This window comes from Monodelphis domestica, chromosome 3 (genome assembly GCF_027887165.1).
Source record: "Monodelphis domestica isolate mMonDom1 chromosome 3, mMonDom1.pri, whole genome shotgun sequence".
In the NCBI taxonomy this organism is placed as follows: Eukaryota; Metazoa; Chordata; class Mammalia; order Didelphimorphia; family Didelphidae; genus Monodelphis; species Monodelphis domestica.
Genome location: NC_077229.1, coordinates 73994733 through 74010900, shown reverse-complemented (window position 1 = coordinate 74010900; position 16168 = coordinate 73994733). Strand labels below are relative to the sequence as shown.

General features: G+C 50.9%; 1 protein-coding gene across 5 annotated transcripts in view; it reads right to left on the bottom strand.

The window, feature by feature from the left end:
- Positions 1 to 5631: 5631 nt before the first annotated feature.
- KLHL26 (kelch like family member 26) overlaps positions 5632 to 16168 on the bottom strand; it is a 53580-nt gene continuing 43043 nt past the window's right edge. For all 5 annotated transcript variants that reach the window (XM_007489251.2, XM_007489252.2, XM_056822150.1 and 2 more), the window contains 2 exons: positions 12854 to 13036; positions 5632 to 9036 (listed from right to left, as the gene is read on the bottom strand). In XM_007489251.2, the coding sequence (XP_007489313.2) occupies positions 7452 to 9036; positions 12854 to 13036 (1768 nt within the window). In that variant the 3' untranslated portion in view covers positions 5632 to 7451. The remainder of the gene's footprint in view (positions 9037 to 12853; positions 13037 to 16168) is intronic.

Genomic DNA, 16168 nt, shown 5'->3' with positions numbered 1-16168 from the left:
CCAGCTCTGACACTCTCTGTTCTAAGCTCCCTCCCAGCTCTGACATTCTCCGTTCTAAGCTCCCTCCCAGCTCTGACATTCTCTGTTCTAAGCTCCCTCCCAGCTCTGACAGTCTCTGTTCTAAGCTCCCTCCCAGCTCTGACATTCTCTGTTCTGAGGATCCTCCCAGCTCTAACATTCTCTGTTCTAAGATCCCTCCCAGCTCTGACATTCTCTGTTCTAAGCTCCCTCCCAGCTCTGACATCCTCTGTTCTAAGCTCCCTCCCAGCTCTGACAGTCTCTGTTCTAAGCTCCCTCCCAGCTCTGACACTCTCTGTTCTGAGGATCCTCCCAGCTCTGACAGTCTCTGTTCTAAGCTCCCTCCCAGCTCTGACATTCTCTGTTCTAAGCTCCCTCCCAGCTCTGACATTCTCTGTTCTAAGCTCCCTCCCAGCTCTGACATCCTCTGTTCTAAGCTCCCTCCCAGCTCTGACAGTCTCTGTTCTAAGCTCCCTCCCAGCTCTGACACTCTCTGTTCTGAGGATCCTCCCAGCTCTGACACTCTCTGTTCTAAGCTCCCTCCCAGCTCTGACACTCTCCGTTCTAAGCTCCCTCCCAGCTCTGACATTCTCTGTTCTAAGCTCCCTCCCAGCTCTGACAGTCTCTGTTCTAAGCTCCCTCCCAGCTCTGACATTCTCTGTTCTAAGCTCCCTCCCAGCTCTGACACTCTCTGTTCTAAGCTCCCTCCCAGCTCTGACATTCTCTGTTCTGAGGACCCTCTCAGCCCTGACATTCTCTGCTCTAAGCTCCCTCCCAGCTCTGACACTCTCTGTTCTAAGCTCCCTCCCAGCTCTGACATTCTCCGTTCTAAGCTCCCTCCCAGCTCTGACATTCTCTGTTCTAAGCTCCCTCCCAGCTCTGACAGTCTCTGTTCTAAGCTCCCTCCCAGCTCTGACATTCTCTGTTCTGAGGATCCTCCCAGCTCTAACATTCTCTGTTCTAAGATCCCTCCCAGCTCTGACATTCTCTGTTCTAAGCTCCCTCCCAGCTCTGACACCCTCTGTTCTAAGCTCCCTCCCAGCTCTGACAGTCTCTGTTCTAAGCTCCCTCCCAGCTCTGACATTCTCTGTTCTAAGGACTCTCCCAGCTCTGACATTCTCTGTTCTAAGCTCCCTCCCAGCTCTGACATTCTCTGTTCTAAGCTCCCTCCCAGCTCTGACATCCTCTGTTCTAAGCTCCCTCCCAGCTCTGACAGTCTCTGTTCTAAGGTCTCTCCCAGCTCTGACACTCTCTGTTCTGAGGATCCTCCCAGCTCTGACACTCTCTGTTCTAAGCTCCCTCCCAGCTCTGACATTCTCCGTTCTAAGCTCCCTCCCAGCTCTGACATCCTCTGTTCTAAGGACCTTCCCAGCTCTGACATTCTCTGTTCTAAGGTCTCTCCAGCTCTGACATTCTCTGTTCTAAGCTCCCTCCTAGCTCTGACATTCTCTGTTCTAAGCTCCCTCCCAGCTCTGACATTCTCTGTTCTAAGCTCCTTCCCAGCTCTGACATTCTCTGTTCTAAGCTCCCTCCCAGCTCTGACACTCTCTGTTCTAAGCTCCCTCCCAGCTCTGACACTCTCTGTTCTAAGCTCCCTCCCAGCTCTGACATTCTCTGTTCTGAGGACCCTCTCAGCCCTGACATTCTCTGTTTTTAAGGGATTTCCCAGCTCTGGCACTTCTTGTTAGAAGAGCTCTCTCAGCTCTGACATTCTGTGTTACAGACTCCTTTTGAACTCTTAATAATCTGTGATTGATGAGATCCTACAGATTATAGATTCAAGGGAGGTGACTCACCAAAGGTCACAATGTTATGCTCTCTAAAACTAGAAGGAAGAAGCCCCCCAACTCCCACCCCCCTACCCCCTGGACAAAGAGGCAAGGCCTTCCTTTTCTTCACTTTCAGCTTGTTTTACAGACATTTCCAGGCACCCAAAGCACCTTTGCCAAAGCTGACAGCTCCCCGGTGGCAGCAAATGGCGGGTGGGCAGTGTGGGCGGTCCGTGGGTCCACAGAACGGCTGTTCCATCTGTTCTAGTGGGCTTCCCTGTGCCAGCCCAGGTACTTCCCAGGCCTGGAACACAATTTCTGCTCAGCAATGCTGCCATGACTCAGAGTAAGCTGTCAGCAGCAGACACTAGGCCTGATTTTTTTCCTCGACAGTGGGAGGGAGGGAGGGAGGGAGAGGGGGAAGAGAAGCCCAGAACCCAAGCCTACTGACCACTGGGATGCCCGGGTCGCTGGTGCTGTCATCAGAACTGAGCAAGGGCTGAGGAGGCAGAATGCCTGAGCTCCTTCTCCAGCCCTGAACTTCCATTTTCTCTCCTCTCTCTCCCTCTCTCTCTCTGTCTCTCTGCCTGTCTCTGTCTCTCTGTCTCTGTCTCTCTCTGTCTCTGTCTCTGTCTGTCTCTCTGCCTGTCTCTGCCTATCTCTGTCTCTGTCTGTCTCTGTCTCTCTCTGTGTCTCTCTGTCTCTCTGTCTGTCTCTGTCTCTCTGCCTGTCTCTGTCTTATTCTCTGTCGGTCTCTCTCTCTGTTTCTCTCTGTCTCTGTCTCTCTGCCTGTCTCTCTCTCCCCCCATCAGTTTGGGCTCCTTGAGGATGCTGGGAACATCAGAGAAGGGACAATTACACTAAAGGCTTGGGGACCAAGTGTCTAGTAATCTGTTCCCAACCTCAGAAAAAGGTGATGGACTAGAGGATGAAGGAGACACCAAGCAACAACTGGAGCTCTTTCTCTAGGGAGTCTGCTGGGATATAGCAAAAAGAGCAGCACTTGGAGTGCTTCGAGTCTCTTAAAAAAAAACCCAAAACCTCTTACCTTCTTTCTGTCTTAGAATTGATATTGGCTCCAAGGCAGAAGAGTGGTCAGGGCTAGGCAATGGGGGTTGAGTGACTTACCCAGGGTCACACAGCTGGGAAGTGTCTGAGGCCAGATTGGAACCCAGGACCTCCCGTCTCCAGGCCTGGCTCTCAACCCACTGAGGCACCTACCAAGCTGTCTCTAACAAGTTTGAGTTTTAGCTTTGCCCCTCACTAGGTCTATACCATTGGGGTGGGAGGAAGGAAGGAAAGAGAACAAGCATTTATTAAACATCTACTATGTGCCAGGCCCTGTGCTAAGAGCTTTACAATTCTTATCTCATTTGATCTTCACAACATGCCTCTAGAGCCAGATGCTATTATTACGCCTATTTTCCAATTGAGGAAACTGAGGCAAACGGGTTAAGTGACTTGCTCAGGGTCATGCAACTAAAGAAGTATCCGAGGCTGAATGTGAAGTCAGGTCTTCCTGACTCCCGGCCCACAGCCACCTGCTCGGGTCAAACAAGGATTCACATTGATGTAGCATTTTAAGGCTCACTAACAGCGTCTCCGGGTGAGTAATATATTAGTATCCCCATTGTACAGATGAGGAAGTTAAGGTAGATAAAAAGTGTGCACAAATTTGCGTAGGCCCTTGAAGCTTGGAAACATCAAGACCTAGGACTCAACTCCCATCTTCTGACTCAGTGAGTGGCAGAATGGGACCTCCGACCTGGGCTGCCTGGCCTATTAATTCCATACCATCCAGAGACCTGGTGCTGGATTCAGAGGGTTTGGGTTCAAATCCTGCCTCTGCCATTTATGACCTTGTACACGTCACCTGGACTTCTCTGGGCCTCAGTTTCTCCCTCTATGCTATGGCTTCTATTAGATAGCCTCTAAGGACCCTTTCCAGTTCTAGGCCTCCTTGAACTCACCGGCATGAAGTTCCTTGCCCAAGCCTGTGTCCTCCATCGGTAAAGCAGGGGTGATAACAGCTGCCTCATGGGAGGGCTGAGAAGGGAGGTTTGCGAGCAATAATGGCCCTGGATTGTTATTTTAATAGTGACAGGCTGGCAGGCAGGCTCTCGGGCATGATGGGTAATGGGAAAGGGAAGCCGCCCAGTGTCGAGGCCAGGTCTGTTCACCCCGTCGCTGAGGGGGATGGAATGTGCAGGTCTCTAGGCTGTCCCTAGGGCCCAGCCCGGCCCCCCGGGGCACGGCCACCCTTCTCCTCCCTGCCCTGTGGCCCCAAGGCCCCGACTGGCCAGAGAGGCTCACGTGGCCTCCCTCGCCCAGCACGGGGGCTCCCAGGCCGCGGCAGAGGCAGGGCCACATTTGGCGCCAGCTTGAGGGGTGATGGTGGAAGGGAGTGGGAGGGGAGCTCTCTCTGCAACAAGCTGGCCCAGGGACACCCTGCATTTTCCCACAGCCAGAGCCCAGGTGCAGGGGGAAGCTTCTGCTCTCGCTGAGCCCAGAGCTGCACGGGAACAGGACATCTGGAACTGGAAACGTTCTTGCAGCCTCCGTCCCCACTCAGAATGCGCCGTCCATTCCTGGGCCCGGCACCGGCGGTCAGGGGCAGTCAGGAGGCTAGCAGCCTCCAGATCCTCCCAGTGTACCAACATGGAGAGAAAGGCTTTGAAAAACAATTGCTGGTGGTTTGGGGTGGGTTGGGGGGTTTTTTTTTGAAGGACACAAACGTTTGCAAAGTTGAAGTTCTAAGCCAGTTTCTGGTAAATTGAAAACAGCTTTTTAGCTTTTAAAGTTTACAGTACAAAAAATAATTTTCCCTTCTCTTCCAGGGGGGAAAGGCATTCCACCAACCAGGCAAGACTGTTCTGCACAATCCCTGGGTAATGGATCTGCCCCTAGATAGGAAGGCCCCGCCCCCACACCTCTGCCAGCTGTTCGGGAACAAGATGTTCGGAGGTGCGAGCTGAGCCGGGGGACTCAGCCCTGGCAAGGAGGCCCCAGCGCCGAAGCTACCGGCGCCCTTTACCAGGGGTCCGTCCCCCCTCGGCCCTCCTCCGCTCCCCCCCAGAAGGGTGGCTCGAGGGGAGGGGACTCTCCAGCTACACCCCAAATGTTTCCGGGGAGCCCAAGGTCAGGACCCGGAGGCTACGCTCCCCCTCCGGCACCTCTCCCCTTTTCTGGGCCCTTGCCCGTGGCCCCGCTGGGGCACTGGGCCCACTGCCTGGGAGGGCCCAGCCTGCTGGCACGGGGACTCGTGCGCGGATGCATGCTTCAGAGGATGATCCCAGAAGCATTGGTCTTGGAAGAATGTCCATGAATGTCAAACATTCTCGAAAAACATGTAACCAATAAGTTGCGTGTTCTCTGCAGATCAGGGAGGAAAGAGGCAGATCATAAAAGGGGGGTTGTTTCTCTCTTGCACAGTATATCCCTTCGGTCCATATGGAAGGACAAATGACTTCATGCTTGGTTTGGGGCCTGCCCAGTTTCTCCAACCTCAACCTCCTGGGACAGGGCCAGTCCCCCGCCTCCTCCCCCTCTTCAGCCACCCCAATCTGAACTCACACCCCCACCCCGCCAGGCCTCTGCAACCAGAACCAAGGCAGCTCTGGGACTGGGAGGGAGGGAGTCGTGCCCCCCAGACACCCATCGATCGGCATGTGGCGCCACGTGGGGCACCCCTCTCTGGGTCCGGTGGCAAGGAAGAAAGGGGGGTAGAGTGGGGACTAGAAAGGATCAGTGCGAAAATGGGGAGAGGAATTTTAACAACAGAGCATAACCGACACTAGATGAACCTCCCAAAACAAAAGTCTGAAAATAATATTGCCGCCAGAGATTTCACCCTTGGATAAGAATTTTATTTGACTGCATTTTCCAAAAGTTGGCAAGGATTGCTATGGTGGCTGCAGCTGCATGAGTAGTGCCCCCTAGCCAGGCAGAGGCTCCCCCCACCCCAGTTCTCATTCCGGGACACAGGCGACAAGGATCCCCGACATGCTGAGAGGGCTGGCCAAGCACCGGCGAACCTTTCCGAGGTCGTCGTTGGGACGGCACAAATTCTGCTTTGTCCCTCCTCCCCAGGGAGCAAGGAGAGCAGGAGGACACACCCTGGGGGAAACAGTTAGCCCAGAAGGAGGTTTCTTCTTTCTATGGTACCTGGTCACAGGAAGAACTTGGCCCACCAGTGTTAGTAGCAAAGGAGACAGCCGACATGGCCTCAAGAGGATACAAATCTTTATTTATAAGACATCAGCGTCCATCCTGTGGAGTTTCAAACAACAAAACTGCAGTGGCTGAGAAGGGGGCCGGAATCTTTGTGGAAAAGACCCCAAATACCAAGGATTCCTGTCCGCTGCACCACAGGAGATTGCAAGCCAGAGGAGTGAGCTCTGGGCTTGGAGCCTACAGTCCCAAGTTCAAGTCCTGACTCTGCAACTCACTGCCTACCTGACTCTGAACAGGCTACTTCTTTGTTTCTGAACCTCCATTTCCCCATCTATAAAATGGGGATAAAATATCTGTACTTACCCAGTGGCTGCCAAGACAGTGTTTTATAAACCTTAGGGAGCTATCAAGTGTGAATGATGGGCTCTACGAGGTTGTTGAGGATGAGGATGATGATGAAAAAGGGAACCTGAGAAGGTAACTAAAAGAAAATCAGACATGCTTTCCCAGGAGAACAATGGGCCCAGGGTTTGGGCTTTTCCATGGATCCCATTTTCTCTCCCCCCACTAAGGCCCCATCCAGCATTTATGGATGAAATTTAAAAACAAGCAGACACCAATGGCCTTTGAGGACTGTGGTTATCTCCAGAGGTTTCTTTGGTTGTGAATTTTGCACTGAGGAAAGTGGGTGAGGAGGTCTGGCTGGCTCTGAAAGCAGGCAGGGAGCCAGGTGCAGGCTACGGAATGAAGCCCTCAAGAGAGGGAAGTGAGGGCCCAGGGGAACTGGGCTGGCCCCTCCGCTCATCACCACACTATGCAGAAAGACATCTTCATGCATCTCAGGCATCAGGGGGAAAAATCACTTATTGAGAGGCAAGAATGCGCTTTCATCATCCGTAAACCTCAACTATTTCAGTCTCCAGTCGTCTCTTTCTGCTCCTGGAGGTCCGTATGTTATAAAAGTTTTGGTTAAATTTATTTTAGAAACACACGCACAAAGCAACTTGGAATGGGGGGAAAAGGCATCCCACTAACTTTGGGGAGCCACTCAACACTAATGAAATCACGTCTGGACTCGTTCGGAAACCACAGGACTGAGAGAAAGGACGAAAAGCAAAACAAAAGCAACAACTTAAAACAAAAGTCTGATGGGTTCTCTCTCATTTGAGATAGTGTTGTGAAATGAAGGGCAATGGGGGGAGAGGAACAGCCCACAATGCGATTTTCAGCCATGACACGTTCGGCCCAGTGCCCTGGCAAGGGCTCTCAGCAACCCTGGCTGCCAGAATCTCAGACAAGAGGAAGAGGAGGGACCCCAGGGACTGGATCTCAACACTCCTGACCCAGACCCTGACTTTCCCCCAGCCTTTGGCACAGCGCGCTGCTATTGGCAAACAAAGACAAGATAAAAGCATCCACTGCATGAACTTGAAGCCCCGTGCAGATGGCAACGAGCACCCAGGGCGGCCAGCGCTAGGGGAGCCTCCAGGGCTATCTCTGCACGGCAGCAATCTGGGGCAGGAGGACGGGCGCACAAGCAATGCCCGCAAAAGACTCTGGAAAGTGCATGTCCCTCTCCCACTCGTCCGTCTCTGTGTTATACACCTGAACGATGCTGGTCACATTGTTCAAATGCCAGTTGTAGCCCCCCACGATGTAGATCTTCCTCTCCAGCAGGCAGCAGCCAGCTTCCGACTGGCCTGCCCGCATGGGGCTCACCATGGTCCACTGGTCGGCCTCAGGGATGTAGTACTCCACGGCGAGCACGTCGAAGCAGCGGTCCACGTGGTCCATGCGGCCCCCGAGGGCGTAAATGCGGCTACTGGTGCTAACCATGGAATGCAGGACGCGGGGCTCATTCATGGGGGCCTTGAACTCCCACTGGTCCACAGACGGGTCGTAGCAGTGCAGCGCCTTCTTGTCCTCCACCGAGATGCCGTAGCCTCCAGAGATGTAGAGCCGGCCGTGCATGGCGGCCCCCGCGTGCCCCCACGTCCGGCGCTTCAGGGAGCACACGTAGGACCACTCGTTCTTCTTGGGGCAGTACTTCTCCACGGACGCCAGGCTCCCTGCCCGGTTGCGCCCGCCAGTGGCATACATCATCCCACACAGCACGTTCAGCTGGAACTGGATGCGGCTCTCTTGCATGGCCTGGATGCGCAGCCACTGGTTCAGGTGAGGGTCGTAGCGGTAGCAGATGTCCACCGCCCCCTCGCCGCTCCGGTACTGCAGGTGCTGGCCCCCGACCACATACACAAAATTGTCCAGGACCGCCACGCATGTGTGGCTGCAGCCCACCTCCATCTCGGTCAGCTCCTTGAACTGGCGGGAGCCGGGGTCGGGCAGGTGGTAGACCTTCCCGCTGACGGTGCGGTCATTGTCCGTGTAGGGCGTGCCCCCAAACGTGATGAGGGAGAGCACGTCCGAGCGGATGGTGGTCCGTGGAGACTGCATCTCGTGCTGGCGGAAGGGCAAGATTTGGTAATTAAAGGCCTCGAGCAGGTACTGCCGGCAAAGCACATCCTCCACCATGATGTCCAGGGTCTGGACGCTGTCCACTAGCTCCGACGACTTCATGAGGGGAAAGCGGATGTGGCAGAGCACCTGGCTGGCACCGGGCCGGCGCGTGGGGTCGTACTGCAGCCAGCGGATGGCCGCCCGGAAGAGGTCGATCTCACTGCAGCTCTTCAGCTTATTGCTCTGCAGGAAGAAGACCAAGCGTTCCAGGGGCAGATGCAAGAAGTCCTCCTCCTCCGAGATCTGCAGGAAGTGCCGGAACGTGAAGGCGTCCACCGACTCCTTCAGGGAGGCCAGGCTGAAGGTGGTGGCCATCTGGCCGATGTTGAGACACGTCTCCACGCTCATGGCGGACTTGAGGAACTCCTCACAGAGCTCAACCACGGGAACCATCTGGAGGAAAACCGCAGCTCCCAGAACATCCTGGATGCAGTCAAGATCGAGGGTCACTTCGGCACTGTAAGCAAAGTCAATGATGTGTTTCAGGCCTTTGGCGGACACACCCTTGAGCTCAATGATGTCCTGGCTGGCTTCTCTCATCCCTCCAGTGAACATCGCCCTGAAGGTCAAAAACAAAAATTTGGGTTTTGGTCGGCTGCCAGTCACATGGATAAGAGAGGAGAGACCCGGCGGTGTGGGGAAGAGGCTGGTCACTTGGACCAGTGGCCCGAGAAAGCCCAGGCAGAGCACAGAAACATCAGTCTGGTGAAAAAGGAAGAAAAACTCCACCCAAATCATGCATCTTCCTAGAAACAGCAACTCTCAGTCCTGCCCTGCTGCTTGATACACTCCATTGCTTGGCCTGTTAATTATTAAATGGCCACTCCAGTTACTCAGCTGCAGCTGGAGACAGAGGCTTCCAACCATCCACCGGAACCAGCCAATCCAAGTCAGCCCGAGATCCAGGGACCTGTGGTCAGGAAAAGTGGCCCCATGGGCAGCCCAGCCTGGGGACGGCCTGGGCTCACCAGAACCCCAGTGCTTAGGGAGGCTGCTACCTGCAAGGGTGGGGAGCCTAGCAGCCACCCCAACATATCACTCTCATTCATCCAGGGTCACCAGTAGCCAATGCCCCCAAAGCAGGGACTTGGTCATTCTTTCATCTGACAGCCTCAGGCATTAGGGGCCTTTTGGGAGCGGGCACTACATACACTTCGGATGAACTGGACTGGATTATCAGGAAGGAGTCAAAGAAGGAAAAGCCCTCTTAGCCCTGTTGCCAATGATTTCCTCCCACCAGCTCCCACCCCAGCAGACCTCTGGAGAGAGGAAGCTCCCTGATACAGGAGGTGGATGAGGAGATGCTGAATGTGCTGAAGGACCATTTGCAGAAGTTATTGAGAACAACAATCAAGCCTCACTTTTTTTAATGTGCTTTAAGGGCTACAAAGAACCTTACTTATCACAACCCCATGAGGTAGTCCATCAGAATACCCACTTAACAGATGCAGAGATTGGAGTTCCAAGAGCTTCTGAGATTTGTCTAACCGCCACACTACAAAGTAGCTGGTCTTCAAACCCAGGGCCTTGAACTCCCAGGTCAGAGTTCCTCTGTGCTGCCTCAGGACTGTCAGAGAGGCAGTTTGTGTTTCAGGTATGGCTTTGGACTAAATAACCTCTGAGGTCCTTCCTAGCAATTTTGGGCAACATTCCCACAGCCACTCTATGGACTAACCAGAGGCCCCAGGCTGCCTGATGGAAGAATGGGCCTTCCATGACCCAGAGAGCATCCTTCAGGATGTAGGATGAGGGAAAAGACCATGCCAGGAAGCCCTGGCCCTTGGGTCCCATCCAGGCTCTGAGGGAAGCGCCAGGTTCTCAGTGGTCCTCTTACCTCTGACCCCTTTACTAGGGGATGTCTAAAGAACCGTACACCAGAGTGAAAGCATCCCAGGCGAACCAGAGGACAAGGACGCCATGGCTGTCTCATGGCTCACCCTCCATCCTTCATGATCAATTCAATTAAAGGCAGTATGGTACAGAAGAGTGAGCCCTGAGCCCAGACCTGAGAGAGCCGAGTTCAAGCCTTGCTTCTGACACAATGTCTTGTGACCATGGAATCAGTCAGCAGGATGTAAGGAACTTGAAGGCAGAACCTGTTTTTGTTTCTCTTTGTATCCTTGGTGCCCGGTTTTACAGTGCCATAAATGCACATTTTCTCAGGCCACAGCCACTGCAAGCCTCAGTTTCCTCCCCTGTAAGGATGGGATAATGGTACCTGTATGACATCCCTCCAAGGGCAGTTGGAAGAGAAGGCCTTGGAACATGTGAACAGTGACTGTCATTACTATTGGAATGACTATTATTAGGATTCCTCCTTCAGTCTTTGGCTGGGCACAGTGGTCCTGGCAGGCAGCAGAGAAAGGAGCTAGGCTATCAATTTGAGAGCCAGACCTATTTCAAAAGACTGGCCACTGACCAAGCATCTCTAACTTCTCCCTGTCACGTGCCACTCTCCCAAGGCCCAACCCAGAATGAAAAGAGAGCAGGATCTGAGACTGGCTGGGCTGCCATTGTTCTGAGAACAGTGGGAACGTGGCAAGAGAGATAGAGCAGGCAGCTGGAGCCAGCCTGAAGAGGGCCCCAGCAGCAGGCTGGCACGGGGATTTATGCAGCCAAACAGAATCGATGGCCTAAGCCTCTTAGCCAAAGCGATAAGCAGCTCGTGCCAGGAGAACGGGGCAGACCCTTCCCTACCCTCGAAGGTCACAGAGGGCTGGATCTGGACCAGAATACAACCAAACGCACTCTGTGACTTCTGCTCTTGTTTGGATGCATTTGGAAGCTTTCTGGAAAGCCAGCATCAAGACAGGGGGAATGCAGTAGGGACTCCGACTCTGTTCCTTCTTTGATCACCCCTTTGTCTAAGGGACAACCATTAGGCTCCCTTCTTAAGCTTTATAGTGTAGCACCTCTCCAAAATTAAGGCCTGGGGCAGTGAGGTGGCTCCGGGGATAGACAGCCAGGCCCAGAGCTGGGAGGTCCTGGGTTCCAACGCAGCCGCAGACACTTCCTAGCTGCATGACCTGGGCAAGTCACTTAACCCCCATTGCCTTGGAATCAATAAAACCTCAGCATTAATTCTAAGACAGAAGGTATGAGTTTAAAAAAAGAAAGTCAAAGCATAAGCCCTGAAGAATAGTTTCCTGCCTCTGTCTCCTCTCCAGCATTCCTGTGAGGAGAAAATGAAGGAAGCCACTGTCAGGCCAGTCCCAGGGACTCTCCCAGTTCTGCTCCCTTCGGCTCAGCAGAGCAACAGGGAATGCTCCTCCTGCCCTCCAGGGGCGAGCTCTGCCTCTGCAGCCCAGCAAGCCACAGAAGTCACTGGCTCCAAGTCCACTTTATCAAGGAAATCTCCCCTGATCCACCCAAGAAGTACCTACCTGCCTCTTTAGTCTTTCCAGGACACACTTGAGTAGACACTCTAATACCCTTGGGAGGTAATGCTGTGTATGAAGCTCCCAAGGGCACAGACTACTACGAGTCCATGCTCAAAGAGCTGGTAGAGCACCCTGCACACAGAAGGTGTTTCATGAACGCCTGTAGCATCTGTGTTCCCAGGAGGCCCCTAGTGTAGACACCTACCACACAAACAAAAATGTACTGGAGTGAACATCTCCAAGCTTCCTAAGCTGCTCCTGGTCTAGAGAGAAGGAAGCCACGTACACCAGTGACTGGGCACAAAGAAATAAGGGAGATTTGGAGGGCTTTAGGCTCCAGCAACAGGGCTAAGCGGGCCCAGACCAAACGCCAAACTCCAATGCTCCTAGAGCACCAAAATCGGGCAAACTGGGCAAAGAAGTAAAAAGAGAGGCCAACCTCTTCTCACCCACGCCAGTGGACGAGGTTACTGGCAGGAGGCGTGAGATTCGCCCTCTAGAGAGCCATCCCCAGCACTCAGGGAGAGCAGGGGGCTACAAAAAGGCCCCCAAATCCTCACAGCCACCAGGCCATTTTGGATTTGTGCTCTAACAGCCAAGAAGACTTAGCTGAAAAGGGTTGAGCCAGGAATGGTCACAAAAACAAGGCCGATTATCCACATTCAGGGGAAACACTGTGGGAGCAGAAACACAGAAGAAAAACAACTCCTTGAGTACATGGGTTGAAGGGATATGGCTGGAGATGTAGACCCTAAATGAATATCCTAGTGCAAGCAACAACATGGAAATGGGTTCTGATCAAGGACACATGCAATACCCAATGAAATTGCACGTTGGCTATGGGGGGGGCTTGGGGAAAGGGGAGGGAGGAATAGAATATGATTTTAATAATGTTCTAAATTGACTAAATTAATTAATTAAAAAACAAAAACAAGGCAGACAAAATCTGTCCTGGAGGAGGAGGGAATCTGTCTTTTCTGCTGTGCTGGGTCTCACCTGAAATAGTCACTGCAGGCCGCCAAGACCACCTTGTGGACTTGAAACGCTTCATTGTTGATGGTGAGAATGACATCGAGGAGCTGGCCCTGGGCTCGGAGCGTGGCGAGTCCCTGCAGGAGGGTTGTGCTGTGGCCAGGAGCAGAGAAGGTGCATTTGAGGGCCCCATTTTTGTCAGCCATGCTGCAGAGAGAACAGGTAAAAGCTTTCAGAGGTCCTGCCCAAGCTTTCTGGAACCTCACAGCCTAAGGAACTCCCAAAGGTAGCACTAAAGTCACGTTGAGCTCTCCAGAACGTCCCATGTGGAAGGCCTGTCTTCCCCTTGGCTAGTATGGCCACCTACACTCCATGGACTCTCAAACTGCCCTGGAAGTCATCGCCACCCCTCACCTGTACATCCACCTACAGCTCCTGCCTTTACTGCCTGCTCAGGAGACAGACTAAGAGGGGGATCTCTCGGGGGTTTTAGAAATGTGGAACTCTCTAGGCTGTCAGCAAAGAATGTGGCCTTGGGCAATCCCTTGCACTGTATGGGCCTGATCTTCCTCATCTCTGAAATGAGAAAAATGGACGAAGTGATCTCTTGCCCACATGTAAGGCTCCAGGATACAAGATCCCATCTAGCTCTGACATCTGCTGTTCTAAGGGCTCTTCAGGCTTTGACCCACACTTGGCATTCTATATTCTGGACTCTTCTGGCTCTAATACTCTGTCCTATGTTCTAAGGGGCCTCTTAGCCCTGACATTCCATGTTTTCTGCTCTAAAGTCTTCTCTAGCTCAGTCTTTCCTAGCTTTGAAAGTTCCTTCCAGATCAGAAATCTTGGGATTCTTAGAAGAACTTGAACAACTTCCCATGCTAGGAGCTCTAGGCAACCATAATTTTATCCATGGGGAGCCCTCCATCAGAGTGTGTCTAAATTAGCCCGCTTCCCCCCACCCCCTTATGCCATGGTAGCTGCCTACACAAATGAATTTTCTCCATTAGGCTGCTCTTTGCACTTTGGCCAATAATTCCCAAATTAATTTCCCTGATGTGGTGAGATTTCCATTAAGGCTGAGCATTTCACATGGCAGTTACCACCTCCAACTGCATTTGACCAAAAGATATAAATCACCCCAGTGTCTTTTCAAGAGAATTAAATTGGCAAGACTGTCCTATCCACCACGTGCCTTGGAAGGGACAGCAGAAGGAGCTTGTCAACAGCTAGGACCAGGCCCTCCCAGAGAGGAGGGATCAATGTATTTTCTAATAATAATCATTATAGCTATTAAACAATAAATTAATAAAAATAATATATAATAAAGGCAGCACAGTTGATGGAATACCACCTCCAGGAGACCTGAGTTCAAAACCAGCCTCAGGTACTTCCTAGCTGTGCAACCCTGAACAAGTAACTTAACCAGTCTGCCTCCGTCTGAGTTTGAGAAAGAAATGGCAAACTACTCCAGTATCTTTGCCAAGAAAACCCCAAAATGGAGTCATGAAGAGTCAGACATGACTGAAAACAACTGAACAAAATAATAATAGCAACAGCACCCACAGTCAATAAGAAGGTACACATATACCCAAGAGAGTGCCTTACCTCTGAAAAGTGCTGGAGCACCCCAGTTAAGAGATGAGAAAATTGAGAGAGGAGAAGAAAAATGCCTTGCCCAAAGTTATACAGCAAGTTCATGGCAGAACCAGGCCTAAAGAGTCACCCCAAAGCTGGAGACTCAAATCCAAGATTAACGATTCCCAATGAGCTCACCTCAAATCAGGCAGCCTCTATGGACAAGTATTTTCACAAACAAATGTAGGGTAGGAAAAGTGGTCATCTTCAGAGAGAGAGAGTATTATGGTAGCTACCTCATTTAATATTGAATGGAATTCTGAAGCCTTAGAGTTAGAGGAAAGATTTTCTTTCCCTTTGAAAAATAATTAAATCAATCCCATCTGCCAGAAAAGATCTTTAGTCCTGAGTGGACCTCCCAGAAATCAAGGAAGAAAGTAGCTGCTTGAAAATGTATTCTTTTTTAAAAATGTTATTTATTTAATTAATTTAGAATATTTTTCCATGAAAGAACATGGTTCATGTTCTTTCCCTTCCTTCTTCTATCCCCCCCTCCCGTAGCCAATGAGCAATTCAACTGGGTTTTACATGTATCCTTCCTTGATCAAGACCTATTGAAAATGTATTCTTAAATCCAGAGAAAGGACTGTTGGGAGTCATCTTTCACATCAGTGTATTTATGATTTTATTTTGGGGTTTTGGTTATATATGAGTTTACTTTTGCAACAATAACCAATATGGAAGTGTGTTTTGTGTGACAATAAAAATAAAAACGAAAAATGTATTCTTAAAAATGTAATTCCCCCTCTTTTCTCTACATTTGATTTTTAAAACAACATTTTTTAAAAAGTAGGGACTCCCCTGTTCCCATCTCTCCCTTTTCCAATCTATCCTATACACAGTGACCAGATTATCCTTCCTAAGAATAACTTGTTACTCTCTTGTTCCCTATTGCCTCTTGTCTAAAATGTAAGCTTTGCCTCCTGGCATTTCAGATTCTTCACCATTTAGCTATTCTAATACCCATTTCCAGCCTTATTTCATATTAATCGCCTTTATATACCTTACACAAAAGCAAAAAATGTTCTCTAGTTGCTTTTGAACTTGACATACCATTTCTTCCTTTCTTTAGTGTTTAAAAAGTTTTTTCTTTTTCATTTCAAATTTACAAATCCAGCTTCAAACTCTTCCTAGCTATGTGACCCTGGGCAAGTCACTTAACTCCCCATTGCCTAGCCCTTGCCACTCTTCTGTCTTTGAACCAATACACAGTATTGAGTACAAGATGGAAGGTACGGGTTGAAAAAAAGAAAATAAGGTAAAATTACAATAAAAGCAGAAGTCAAAATTATTAGAACAATAAAGAAGAGAGAGAGAAAGCAAGCTCTACTCTCAGGGAGTTTATCTTCTAGTGCTTTCCCCTCTAGAGTTACCTTCCATCTGCTCGGTATGGATTTTATAGTAACTGTTCATGTACATGGGGACATCTCCATTCAAATGTCAGCTCTTGGAGGGCAGGGACTGGTTGTGCTTTTTCTTGATATTCCCAGGGCACCTGACACATTGTAGATCTTAATTAAATGATTGTGGATTGACAAAAAATAAAATAAAATAAAATCCTGAACTTAATAGATACCCAATAAAAGATAAGCATTACTATGTACAAAGAAAAGAAAAAGAGGACAGCACCCAGCACCAACATACAATATACTTCTCTCTCCAAGCCCATAACAAATTCAACATGTTCTTTTCAGAGCTATC